Source organism: Cornus florida, unplaced genomic scaffold (genome assembly GCF_030987335.1).
Source record: "Cornus florida cultivar Cherokee Brave unplaced genomic scaffold, ASM3098733v1 CherokeeBrave_3.0.0_Hap2_Chr11, whole genome shotgun sequence".
Lineage (NCBI taxonomy): Eukaryota > Viridiplantae > Streptophyta > Magnoliopsida > Cornales > Cornaceae > Cornus > Cornus florida.
Window position 1 is genome coordinate 29,324,886 of NW_026775581.1, and position 11,710 is coordinate 29,336,595.

General features: G+C 36.8%; 1 protein-coding gene and 1 non-coding gene across 2 annotated transcripts; one reads left to right on the forward strand and one right to left on the reverse strand.

Annotated features, from left to right (window-relative positions):
- Positions 1–336: 336 nt before the first annotated feature.
- LOC132285960 (uncharacterized) lies at positions 337–4,837 on the reverse strand. The gene is made up of 2 exons (XM_059788202.1): positions 3,785–4,837; positions 337–3,478 (listed from the first exon to the last, which is right to left on the reverse strand). The coding sequence occupies exon 2, from the start codon at positions 2,860–2,862 to the stop codon at positions 2,320–2,322; it is 543 nt and encodes a 180-aa protein (XP_059644185.1). The 5' UTR covers positions 2,863–3,478; positions 3,785–4,837; the 3' UTR covers positions 337–2,319.
- A 2,823-nt stretch (positions 4,838–7,660) lies between these two features.
- On the forward strand, positions 7,661–7,769 carry LOC132287458 (small nucleolar RNA R71). The gene has a single exon (XR_009473030.1). It is a non-coding gene; the product is annotated as a small nucleolar RNA R71 (small nucleolar RNA).
- The last annotated feature ends 3,941 nt before the right edge of the window (positions 7,770–11,710 follow it).

Consider the following 11,710-nt stretch of genomic DNA (forward strand, 5'->3'; position numbering starts at 1 on the left):
CCTTTAAGCCCTATTTAGCTCCATTTTGGCCCCGAGCTCATTGGTTTGCTTCTTCATCTTTGGGAATATCATCAAAGGTCTGAGATTGACCGCTTTTGAAGAATAAACACACTATACGAGCAATGGGCTGCGACCTCCTTTTTGTCATTTTCTGAGCTTTTCTAAATATCTTTGCTTGACTCCAAAAAGGCTTTAGTGAACCAAAATTAGCTCATTTTAACTTTATTACCCTGAAATATACATAAACATAAATTAGGACTAAAACATGAAAATTAAGATAGATGTAAAGACTGAAATACCCTAGCTTAAGTGCTGAAATGTGCAACATTTAAGCAGTTATCACTCCCCCAAACTTAGATATTGCTAGTCCCTAGCAATGAACTATAGCATGAAAATGAAATAAACATATATAGAACTATGAACTAATAAAACAAATAAAGATAACACCACTTTCGTAGGGATCACAGTTGTATTTAGCATATGTAACAAGCCTTTTAAACCCCTAGGTTACCCCTAGTGGACGAGTGAAGTCTCGTGAGGGTTTTCAGAAATGGTACCCACAAACATCAAAAGCTCTTTCTTACTTGAGAAGCAACGACATATATTAAACAAGTGTTGAAAGTAGACTACCTCAAGTATACAAATTCTGCCATTTCTAAGCTATTCTCAATATTTCAACATCATGTAAGCAAGAATGGTCCTCCACACATCAAGCAATTAATCATGCAAATTGAATCAATTCTATCATTTTTTTTGAGTGAACCAGCATCAAAATGTGTTGCTATCCTAGCAAATCAAAGTAATGGCGTAGCCTTACCCTCAAACTAGCATACAGATATAGTACCAATCCTCAAGACATTGAATGAACCTTGTTATTCAATCAAACATACTTTTTTTTTATTGATTTCATTTATTTATTATTTTTATTTTATGTATGACCATGTGCAATGTCCAAGTTCCTTACGCTCTCTAATCACCCCATGTAACAAACGTTGAGCCAACGACTTCCAAACTAGATGGTCTTAGGGCGTTAAGTGTAAAGACACTCCTAAGGGTGTAATGACTCGGAATGGTTAGGTTACGAACTCAAACTAATCATACATCTTACATTCTTCCCTTGTTTTCCTTTTTAATCAGTTGACATGTTGAAAGAATGCAGTTTTTTTATTTTTTATTTTTTATTTTTTATTCCTCACTTTTGGTGAGTGCTTTTATTTCTTTTCTTTGCAAGGTCATTTTATCAAGAATGAAAGCTTTCAAAGCATACTAGCTCAATTGGGATAAACCAAGACAATAATCAACTAAGCATGTACCACACAAATTGAATGCTAGTGTGCGCAAGTACAAGTGTAGAATTCTAGAATCAACTTTTAAAGCATTTTCAACCAACAAGATGATGTGTACCACAAAAACAAACATGATGTCAAAAATTAAAATTTTCCCCTAAATGGCATCCTAGAGCATACAAGAAGTATTAGACTCTAACAACTTGCTTTCCAATGGCACTATGTTTCAAAAGTTCAAAATCATTGCCAAACACATCTCAAATCTCATCATGCATTTAAAGCTTAACTTAAATAGAATGAATCATGATGACCTTACCCCCAAACTTAAACTGTACATTGTCCTCAATATGCAATGAGAACAATGAAAAATGATGGAAAGAGTATACCGTAATGGCAAAGACTATGAAGTCCGGCAATGATCCAGTAGGAAAGATGTCTCCCCCAAACTTGGATGCAAAAACCTAGCTGTATAACCATACTAGCAAACTCACATCAAATACATATGAAATAAGCAATGCATACAGTTCAAAACAATATATAATAAGAGGCAAAGAAATATGAGATGAATGCCCTTGATAAAAGATAAAAATAGTCATAACCAAGCATAAGGGCATACTGGTAACACATTTTTTTTTTTTTTTAAAGAAACAAAGGAAAAGAACATGTATATACAACCAACAAAATAAAGTAAATAAACAAAAATAAGAAAAATGGGCTAAGTTTAACGTCTTTAGCAAGACGGAATGATACTTTGCAATTTTTATTTTTTTATGTTTTTTTTTATTTTATTTATTTATTATTGTTTTGTTTTTTTTTTGTTTTGTTTTTTTTTTTTTTAAATGAATATGAATAACAAAGCCAAAAACAATCATATATGTATATGGATGAATTAAACCAAAATATATCATCAAAACCTAGAATTACAAGTTCTCAAAATAGCCAGCTCTAAATCACAAAAATCTGGCTATAGCCACATAAAATCCCATCCACCTAAAATAGAAATATCTGAACAGCATAAAATAGACAAAAGAAATCATGCATCAGGTGGTAATGTGGAAGTGCGTGGGAGACTCGATGAAACAATCTCATATAGATCTCGTAGCATGCGCTGGGTAGTGGTGTGCTGCTGTATAAGCTCAACATGCTCGACTCGATGCTGCTCTCGAGATTCAGCTAACTCGGTCCTCAACTGCCCCATAATGGCATTGAACTCTGCCCTAGTCACCCCTGCAGACTCCTCTGCATGTGGTGACACAGCCTGTGCTATCTCATAAGTAGCACCATCAGCAATCTGCTCCTCAGACCTCCCAACGACGTCCTCAACCAGGGCATTCACGTCCTCTCTAGCACCTGCTACCATGCCATCACCTTCCTTCTTGGCACTAGGCATATGAGAAAGGCTTAAGTTCCACTGTGCTAGCCTAAAAGTCACCCGTGGAGCCTCAGAGATCTCATCATTATCAACCACGAAGCGCCGAAGGACAAGGAGCTGGGTAATAAGATACGGAAACGGAAGTTTCCATTTTTTCGCATTCGGATCCCCACTCACCACTAAATGCTTCCAATATTTATGCATTTGGTTAAAGACAAAAGCTGGAACAGAAAACCATGCTCCAGTGTGGGTAGCATATAACGCTATTAAGAACTCTTATCCCCGCTGTACCTTATGACCTATTGGAAAAACATTCCGTTTCAGAACCTGATCGAAAAACCACATATCCTTAGGTAGTGAGGACTTGCTGGCACAATTCTTCTTCTTCTTGTCACCATACTTCCCGTCACACATATCTTTAACAATTTAATGCACAGTAGGTTTTTTCGAGAATTTGCCAAAACGTAGCTCCCCATTCTCTGCTAGCAAGTCAGTGGGGCACAAATGTGGACACCCCAATGCCTGGGCTATGTCCAAGACACCAAAGTGAATTCGGACACCATCAATGGTTGTAGCTAATATGTCCGGCGCATCACTAAACCATTCCATATTCTGATAAAACAGGCGCATAATACTTGGATAGGCAACCTCTGTAACTGGTCTAAAAAGGCAGGACAAATGCCTCATTTCAAATTCTAACACTGCCCATTCAGTCGTGTCATTGTGGCGAAACGTACCTTCAATGTCGAAGGTAGTCTCAAAATCCAGACGTGTGTTGCGCCACATAGCTTTGGGAGTTTCTTTAGAGGGTTTGAAACGTCTGGAAGAAGAAACACGAGTCATTTCTTAAAGATTGAAATATATGGGAAGTAGTCCAAATTCAATAAACCTGCTCCAATGACAAATTTTTTTTTAAATCATCAATTCAAATTTTTATGCACTTTTTTTTTAACAACAATTCAACTATTTTTTTTTTAAGTCATCAATGTAATTTTTTTTTTTTTTTTAATATTAATCCAAATTTTTTTTTTTTTTAAAACATCAATGCAAATTCTTTTAAAACAGTGGAATCTGGAACCCAATTAACAACCCACAAACTTGCCAAAATCACAAAATCAGCACTTACCCACATACTCGCCGGAGAAAACCCAGTCAAAAGCCGCTAGAATCGTTGAAGAAACCAAATCAAAATCCAGCCAAAATCGCTGGAGGGAACAGCCAGTTACAACACCGGAAAAATAAAGGGCGAGTCTCAAATAGCGCCGGAATTTAAGCCCAGCCGGAATGGCCGGAAAGAGCTGCCGCGACAGAGAACCCAGCCAGCGCTGGAAAATAAAAGGCGAAACAAACGGCGCCGGAATTTTTTTCAGACCTACAACCTACCAAATCGGCAACCCAACTTCCCCAATCGCACCCAACCGAGATCTGAAACAGAACCAGTCGAAATCCAGCTAAAATCGCTGGAGAACGACGTTTCGCATTCTGGCCGGAAAGACCCGCAATCCAGTTGCGATGTGAGAAGAACCAGCCGCGAATCGCTGCACAAGCCTAGTCAAAATTGCCGGAATATGAAGCAGCCGTGACCCATATCCGACGCCGGAATACGAACAAATTTGATCGCCGGAAAGGCGATCAGATGGTGCGACCAAAGAAGAACAGAACAGACGCGATCAGAAAAGAACAGCGTCCTAGCCGAGATCGCAACGTCGAAAAAATAAAGGCCGAAACAGCCTTGATCGCCGAAGAACGACCCAGATTCGACGAAGAACAGCGAACATATGCGACGAGTTGAAGAAAACAAGAGAACAACGGGAGATTTCGGTTCGTATTCCACTCGAACGCCAGGAAGAAAATTGGGTGAAGAAATTTATGGGGAGGAATAGAAATTTCAAGGAACAGAGAAGAGGAATGTATTCGTGGTTTCAAGGGCTAAGGGGCGATCGATCTGCTTTGATGGGGGATCGACAATTTTAGGCAAAAAATGTCCCCTTCACTGTTTAATGAGAAGGGGGAAATACAAGTAAAATGGGATCGATCCACGTGGACGGGGGATCAATTCACTTGGCCTATTTTTTTGTTGCTCTCTGCCAAGAAAATGGGATCGATCTCCCACCCATGTTGGGGATCGATCTTCTTTTTTTTTTTTTTTTTTTTTTTTTTTTTTTTTTTTTAAAAAAGAAGAATATATACACTAAAATGAAAAATAGATAAAAAATAATAATAAATAAAATTGAAATAAAATCACTTATCAACCTATATTAACTAGTACTTTTTTTTTTTTCCTTTTTTTTTTTAATTTTTAATTTTTTTTAATTTTTTTTATGTTTTTGAATAAATCAAAACTAACATGAAATATATATAAAAATAATAAAAATAATAATAATAAAATAGAAATAAAATCAAACACCAACCTACACTACCTATTTACAATTTTTTTTTTTTTGTTTTAATCTTTTTTTTTTTAAAATTTAAAAATGCATAAATGTACAAAAGGAAAAAGAAAAAATAAAATAAAATAATAATAAAATGTAAATTAACATGCAACGAAGGAAAAATCGATACAACTAGTATTTAACGTCTCTAGCAAGACGTTGGGGCGACTCACTAGTCAAAAGAATCAAAAATCGGATATGACACATCCTCGTTAATCTATTTATCTATTTTCCCAAATGGATATTCTCTCACAACAATGAATACATCTCCTAAAAGAATGATTTGGAAAGAAATGATGGAAGATGCAGTTTGTTCCCTTTCATCAACGGTCTTGAAAATAAAGTCCATCACGATCGGCCTTGCACTTGGCAAGGTAATGTCTTTCAAAGACTCGGTTGGATTATTAGGAAACTCAATCTCTTCATCCTTTTTGTCAACTGCCACATTGATCATTTTCTTCTCATTCACTAAGGTAGCCTCAATGACTTCATGCTCAATATTACAAGGAATGTCCTCATAAATTGGATTGGCCATTGGTGAACTTACAACTTCTTCCTCTTTTTGATAAGAAAGAGTACTTGTGATTGGAAGAAGAGGTTCTTTTGAGTTTTTCCATGGCGGGAAGTCTAAGATGGCCACGGAGTCCATTAGAGAATTCACTTCATATATGGAGCTTTCAATGTCAAATGCATCCATATTGAAGTGAGAGAGGCATGCCTCAAGAGGATCTTCAGAAAGAATAGAATGAATGGAAGGAATAGCTTCTTCAACAATTTCATCCAAGACATTCACCATGAAACACTCGCCTTCATTGATAGGATGTTGGCTCGTGTTGAACACATTAAGCTTAACCATCATATTGCCAAAAGATATGTCCATAATGCCGGACCTACAATTGATTGTCACATTAGCAGTGGCAAGGAATGGTCTTCCTAAGATTATTGGAATGTAAGTGGTAGGATCGGAAACCGGCTCAGTGTCAAGCACAACAAAATCAACCGGGAAATAGAATTTGTCAACTTTGATGAGGATGTCCTCAACAATTCCCCTTGGTTGTTTTGTAGACCTATCGGCAAGTTGAATAACTACCGAAGTTGGCTTAAGGTTTACCAAACCTAATTGAAGATACACGGAGTAGGTAATAACATTAACACTAGCCCCTAAGTCAAGAAGAGCCCTTTTGACCTCATGGTTCCTTATGGTACAAGAGATGATTGGCACACCGGGGTCTTTGAACTTAGGTGGGGTGTTAAGCTTAATGATATAGCTTACTTGCTCCGTGAGACGCACTTTCTTTGGGCTTGGTCCCTTGTTCTTCCTCTTTTGAGTACACAAGTCCTTTAAGAACTTAGCATATGGTGGAATTTGCCGAATAGCATCAAGAAGAGGAAGGTTGATTTTAATTTGTTTAAAAACTTCCATCATGTCATGGATTTTTCCTTCTTGCCTAAAAAATGAAGTAGAGTTTAAAGCTTGAGGAAATGGAGCTTTTGGCTTATAAGGCTTCTTTACATGGGAGGAAGATGATGATGATGGAATTGGCTCCTCAATGTGACCACTTGCCTCTAGTGAAGTAGGGATGGAATTGGGAATGGTAAATGAGCTAACACTTGGTTGCACCGGAACACTAACTTCACTAGGTCTCTCAACTTTGTTATCAAATTTTCTCCCACTTCTCAAAGTGGAAATGGAGTATGCCTTTTGGTTAAGTTTGGGTTGAATAGGCCCTTTCCCTTTCATTGTTTGAACCATTTGCCCAATTTGGGCTTCAAGTTTTGCAATTGATTGAGAATGCGAATGAAACACTTGATTTTCCTTTCGAAGATCACCCAAAGCTTTTAAAACCTTATCCTCAAAAGTGGGATTTCTAGGAGGCTCTTGAGGTGGATGAGAAAAAGATTGATAATTTGAAGAATGAGAATTGGAGAATTGATTCACATTTGGAAGAGGATAAGATGGAGAATGGTATGCTTGAGACTTTGTATTTCGGAGGTGGGGCAGTGTATACTTTTCTTGAGAATTTTTATGAAGAGGAGGAATATTACCTCCTTCTTGATTTCTTCAAGAGAAGTGAGGATCACTCCATCCGGAATTGTAGGAGTTAGAATTTGGATTACTTCCCGGATGAATGAAAATAGCATTGACTTGTTCTTGATACTTACTCGGAAAAACTTGTCCAAGAGGACAATTGAAAGTATTGTGAGTATAACTAGAGCAAGTCATGCACATCACACTTTGAGAATGGAAAGAGTTGGATGATTGAATTGCCGGGTTTTGGCTCGAAAGAAATTTATCAAACCTTTGAGTAAGATTTTTGACTTCGGCGGCAATTTCCATGGAACTCTCCACTTGAGAAAGACTGGAGGTTTTCTTCCCTCCTTCATTCAAATTTTGGCCAAATCGGGACAATGAAGAACGATGCATTGAAATTTAGCTCATGCGATCAAAAAGATGCCACACATCGTCTTCATTTTTATCCAAATAGGCTCCTCCACATGAAGCATCAACCATACCTTTTTTGGTATCGGATAAGCTTTCATAGAAGCAGCGAACTAATTACCACTTAGGAATGTCGTGATGTGGACACTTCCGTAGCAAATCGTTCAAACGCTCCCATGCTTCATGTAAAGGTTCTCCCTCATTTTGGGAGAATTCACGGATAGAAGTTCTCATAGCATCGGTTCTACTTGGGGGTAAAATTTTTTTAGGAATTCGTATTGTAATTGAGCCCAAGATGTGATTGAATTTGCCCTCAAGTTATTGAACCAATATTTAGCCTTTTCCCGAAAAGTGAAAGGGAAAAGCTTCATTTTTAAGACTTCTTCCGGAAGGTCCGTGATTTTCACGGTTGAACAAACTTCCAAAAACTCATCCAAATATTTATGTGGTTCTTCATTGCTCACCCCATAGAAAATGGGGCACATTTGGATGGTTGCAGGCTTGATTTCATAATGGGTTGCCCGAAAGTTTGGCAACTAGATGCATGTTTGTGCATTATATTCATTTGGAGTGTGGTGATCCCGAAGAGATAATTGAGGATTTAGGGGATACACTACATGATCTTGAGGATGGATTGGTATTATTGGAGGTTGTTACATTTGATTGGGTTGTGGAAACACATTAGGATGTGGAATTCTCAAGGGTGGATGCACACCTTGAGGTGGATGCCCATTAAGAGGGTGATACTCACCTAGATTATCCATATGCCCTAGATTTTAGAATTAGTTTTCCATTAAATATAGGATAATCAAGAATGGGAAGAATTCTCATAGAAACAACAAACCACAACAACAATCAACAATAATTCACCACCTCCATATACGATGTTCCCATACTCCCATGTTATATCAATACATAAAATTAAATTGCCTCCACACGGGTCGATGCTTTCTATCAAGAAAGCAATAGCTTCCTTTTGGGCTTATGCTTGGATAAGAATTTAAACAATGTGATAGCCTCAACAAGGGCTATCTCGCAAGCATGTAGAGAATTGAACAATTATAGTAAAAGAAATTCAAGAAGCTCACGAAAGTCCCTAGCAACAACGTCACAATGGTGCCAAGATCCAATGCTTGCTCCTCTTCTTTTTAAGTACCTAATTGAACAAGAGGGATTTGCAAGAAAATAGTAATTTAAAGAAAACAATCAAATTAACCCTAATGCCTAATTCAATTCCAACTAAACCGTCAATCCCCGGCAACGACGCCAAAATTATGATGCGACCCGAGCGTATGCACAAAATAATGCACCACACTTTGGTTTTGGGAATGGTATCAAGCGGGCATCATAGTTTACATTTATAAACCGCTAGACACTTATACTGTGTAGTATGAAGTGAGAAGGGATCGAACCCAAGGGATTGAACATGTGTTAGGATTAAACTTGGTTTTAAAGTTAATTAGATTGTAAATGAGAGAAAAGAGAGAGAAAGAGTGTGAGAGAAAAAGATTTTGGTGGAGTGATTAAACTAGAGTTCAATTGAAAGTATGGAAATGGAAATGATATTGCAAGTAAATTAAACTAAATTAAACTAAGAATTAAAGAGATATGAAGAGAGTCTTAGGGTTAGGATTCATCACTAAGCTCATGCAATTAACCACATGCTTTCAATTAATGGGGAATTCATTAGTGTAATTATAGATGTAGCCACATTATCATTACAAATCACAATTGTAAGCATAGATTATCAACATCAAGAATGAGTTGTTTACTTAATGACAATTAAACTAAAGTGTAGAACCCATTCAAGACTACGTCATAACCCACCATACACATTCACAAATGTATCAAATAAGAGCATACATCAATCAAGAGAATAATACTAATTGTAATTAGAAGCATGGATTAACATACTCAAGCACAAATTGCCTACTTAACTACAATTAACTAATAACAAGAAAGCTAATTTGTAGAACAACCCATCAAGATTAAGCCTTTATCCATCAAATTAATTGACAATTGTATCAAATAAGTATCATGTTATGGCCATCACTAAACACAACTACAAGAAGTATTTAATGTAGAATATAATCCTAAAACAATTACACATAGACATGCAAATTACATATAGAATTAATGAAAGAATTAAGTTCTAATCATTTAATGAAGAATAAAATCCCTAATTAATCATACATAGACATACAATCAATTGGAGATTTCAATGGAAGAATTCATCGATACAAACCCTAATTTATCAAATCAAGCATGTATATATAAAGAAATCACAAGGCCATATAATTTAATTACAACATAATAATTCCACAAGAAAAGAAATACAAAGGTTAGGGTTACATGAACTTAGGGCTCATCCAAGCCCTAAGTGAAGAACTAGCTCATGGATAAGATGTTCATGGTGTCAACAAGCTCCATCTCCATCTTTTGGCTCCTTCTTCTTTTTCCTTCAATTGTAGACAAAGCCCCTGTAAAAATGTTCTTCAAACCCTAGCTTTTCCTTTTTCCCCAGAGAGAACGTAATATCACGGTACAGAAAAATAAAACTTAATAAAACTCTCTCCTAAATAAAGTAAAAACTAACTCTCAACTAATAGTTTACTGGGCCTTAAGTAATAACCCTATTAAAGCCCAATAGTTCACAAAATAAGCCCAAACAATAAGAAAATCCTATAATGTTGCCAAGTCCTAGGGGATCGAACTCCTACCCTAGGGGATTGATCCCCCAGAGTTGGAAATTTCCTTTAAGCCCTATTTAGCTCCATTTTGGCCCTGAGCTCATTGGTTTGCTTCTTCATCTTTGGGAACATCATCAAAGGTCTGAGATTGACCACTTTTGAAGAATAAACACACTATACGAGTAATGGGCTGCGACCTCCTTTTTGTTATTTTCTGAGCTTTTCTGAATATCTTTGCTCGACTCCAAAAAGGCTTTAGTGAACCAAAATTAGTTCATTTTAACTTTATTACCCTGAAATACACATAAACATAAATTAGGACTAAAACATGAAATTAAGATAGATGCAAAGACTGAAATACCCTAGCTTAGGTGCTGAAATGTGCAACATTTAAGCAGTTATCAATCAGCTACATTTAGCTTGTTTTTCACAAAAGGAGGCACACTCCTGAAAAGGCTATAACAGCACCTTTATACTCCTCAATGAAACCCTAGTGAGGATAAGATCAATCCTCCATTAGCCAATGAATACACTGTACAACCTTCTCTCTTGCAGGACCTCAATGCCACGTGGTAGTGGAGAATTCATGCAACATATTTGATATACAAACTCTCACAAATACCCCTTGGCTGTCACATTTTGTACACTAGAGAAATGCTGAGAATTATTAATAAATGTAAATTGTTTTATACAATGCACTACCTATAGTAAATCTCACATTATCTCAACATTATGGATTGACCAAGATACCCTCGAGACTATTGGCAGAATTACAGAAATGCCCTTCAACAGATATATCAGAAACTTTGTTGCAGCATGTATATCAATATGTAATTCATTAAAATAAGGCCTGTGATGCAATAACCTATTCCCAGCAAGTGCAATTAAAGGTTACACACATATAGAAAGACTAGAATACCCCTGTAACTTATGAACCTTTAATATCCCTTAGCAGCCCTCTAAAATAGTAATGCTAAGAATATATGGTATACTCTTGACTTTGAAAGTGCAAAACCTCTTGATCAAACATGGGATCAATACACGGTCATAGGTCATTAAATCCTACTTTTGTCCCACTTAATTTGAATCTTAAATCCATTGTTTGTAATTCTAAGAGAATGGGTAATTCTAGTCATTCCATTTCATCAATGGAAGACATCAATGAGGACCATGTGGAGGACCTTAGTCACATCGATCAACAAGGTATCCTCCACCCTAATGTGCATCATGACAACATTCAAGTACCATTAGGCATGCCAAGACCTTTCATTCCACCACAACAACAAGGCCATGTTCTCTTAGGAATGCCTCGGCCAATTTTTGCCCCATAACCTCCTATTATTCAAGGCAATCAAGGTGCTTATGTTGCACCACCGGTTGTGAATTCTCCTCTTGCTTTGCGTGATCATTATGTGCCAAATGAATATAATGCACCTATATGCATTCAATTGCCCCCATTTAGAGCACATCACTATGAAATTAAACCGCAA

Coding starts and splice junctions, on each gene's coding strand:
- LOC132285960 (XM_059788202.1), bottom strand. CDS start 2,862: ATGCATAAATATTGGAAGCATTTAGTGGTGAGTGGGGATCCGAATGCG.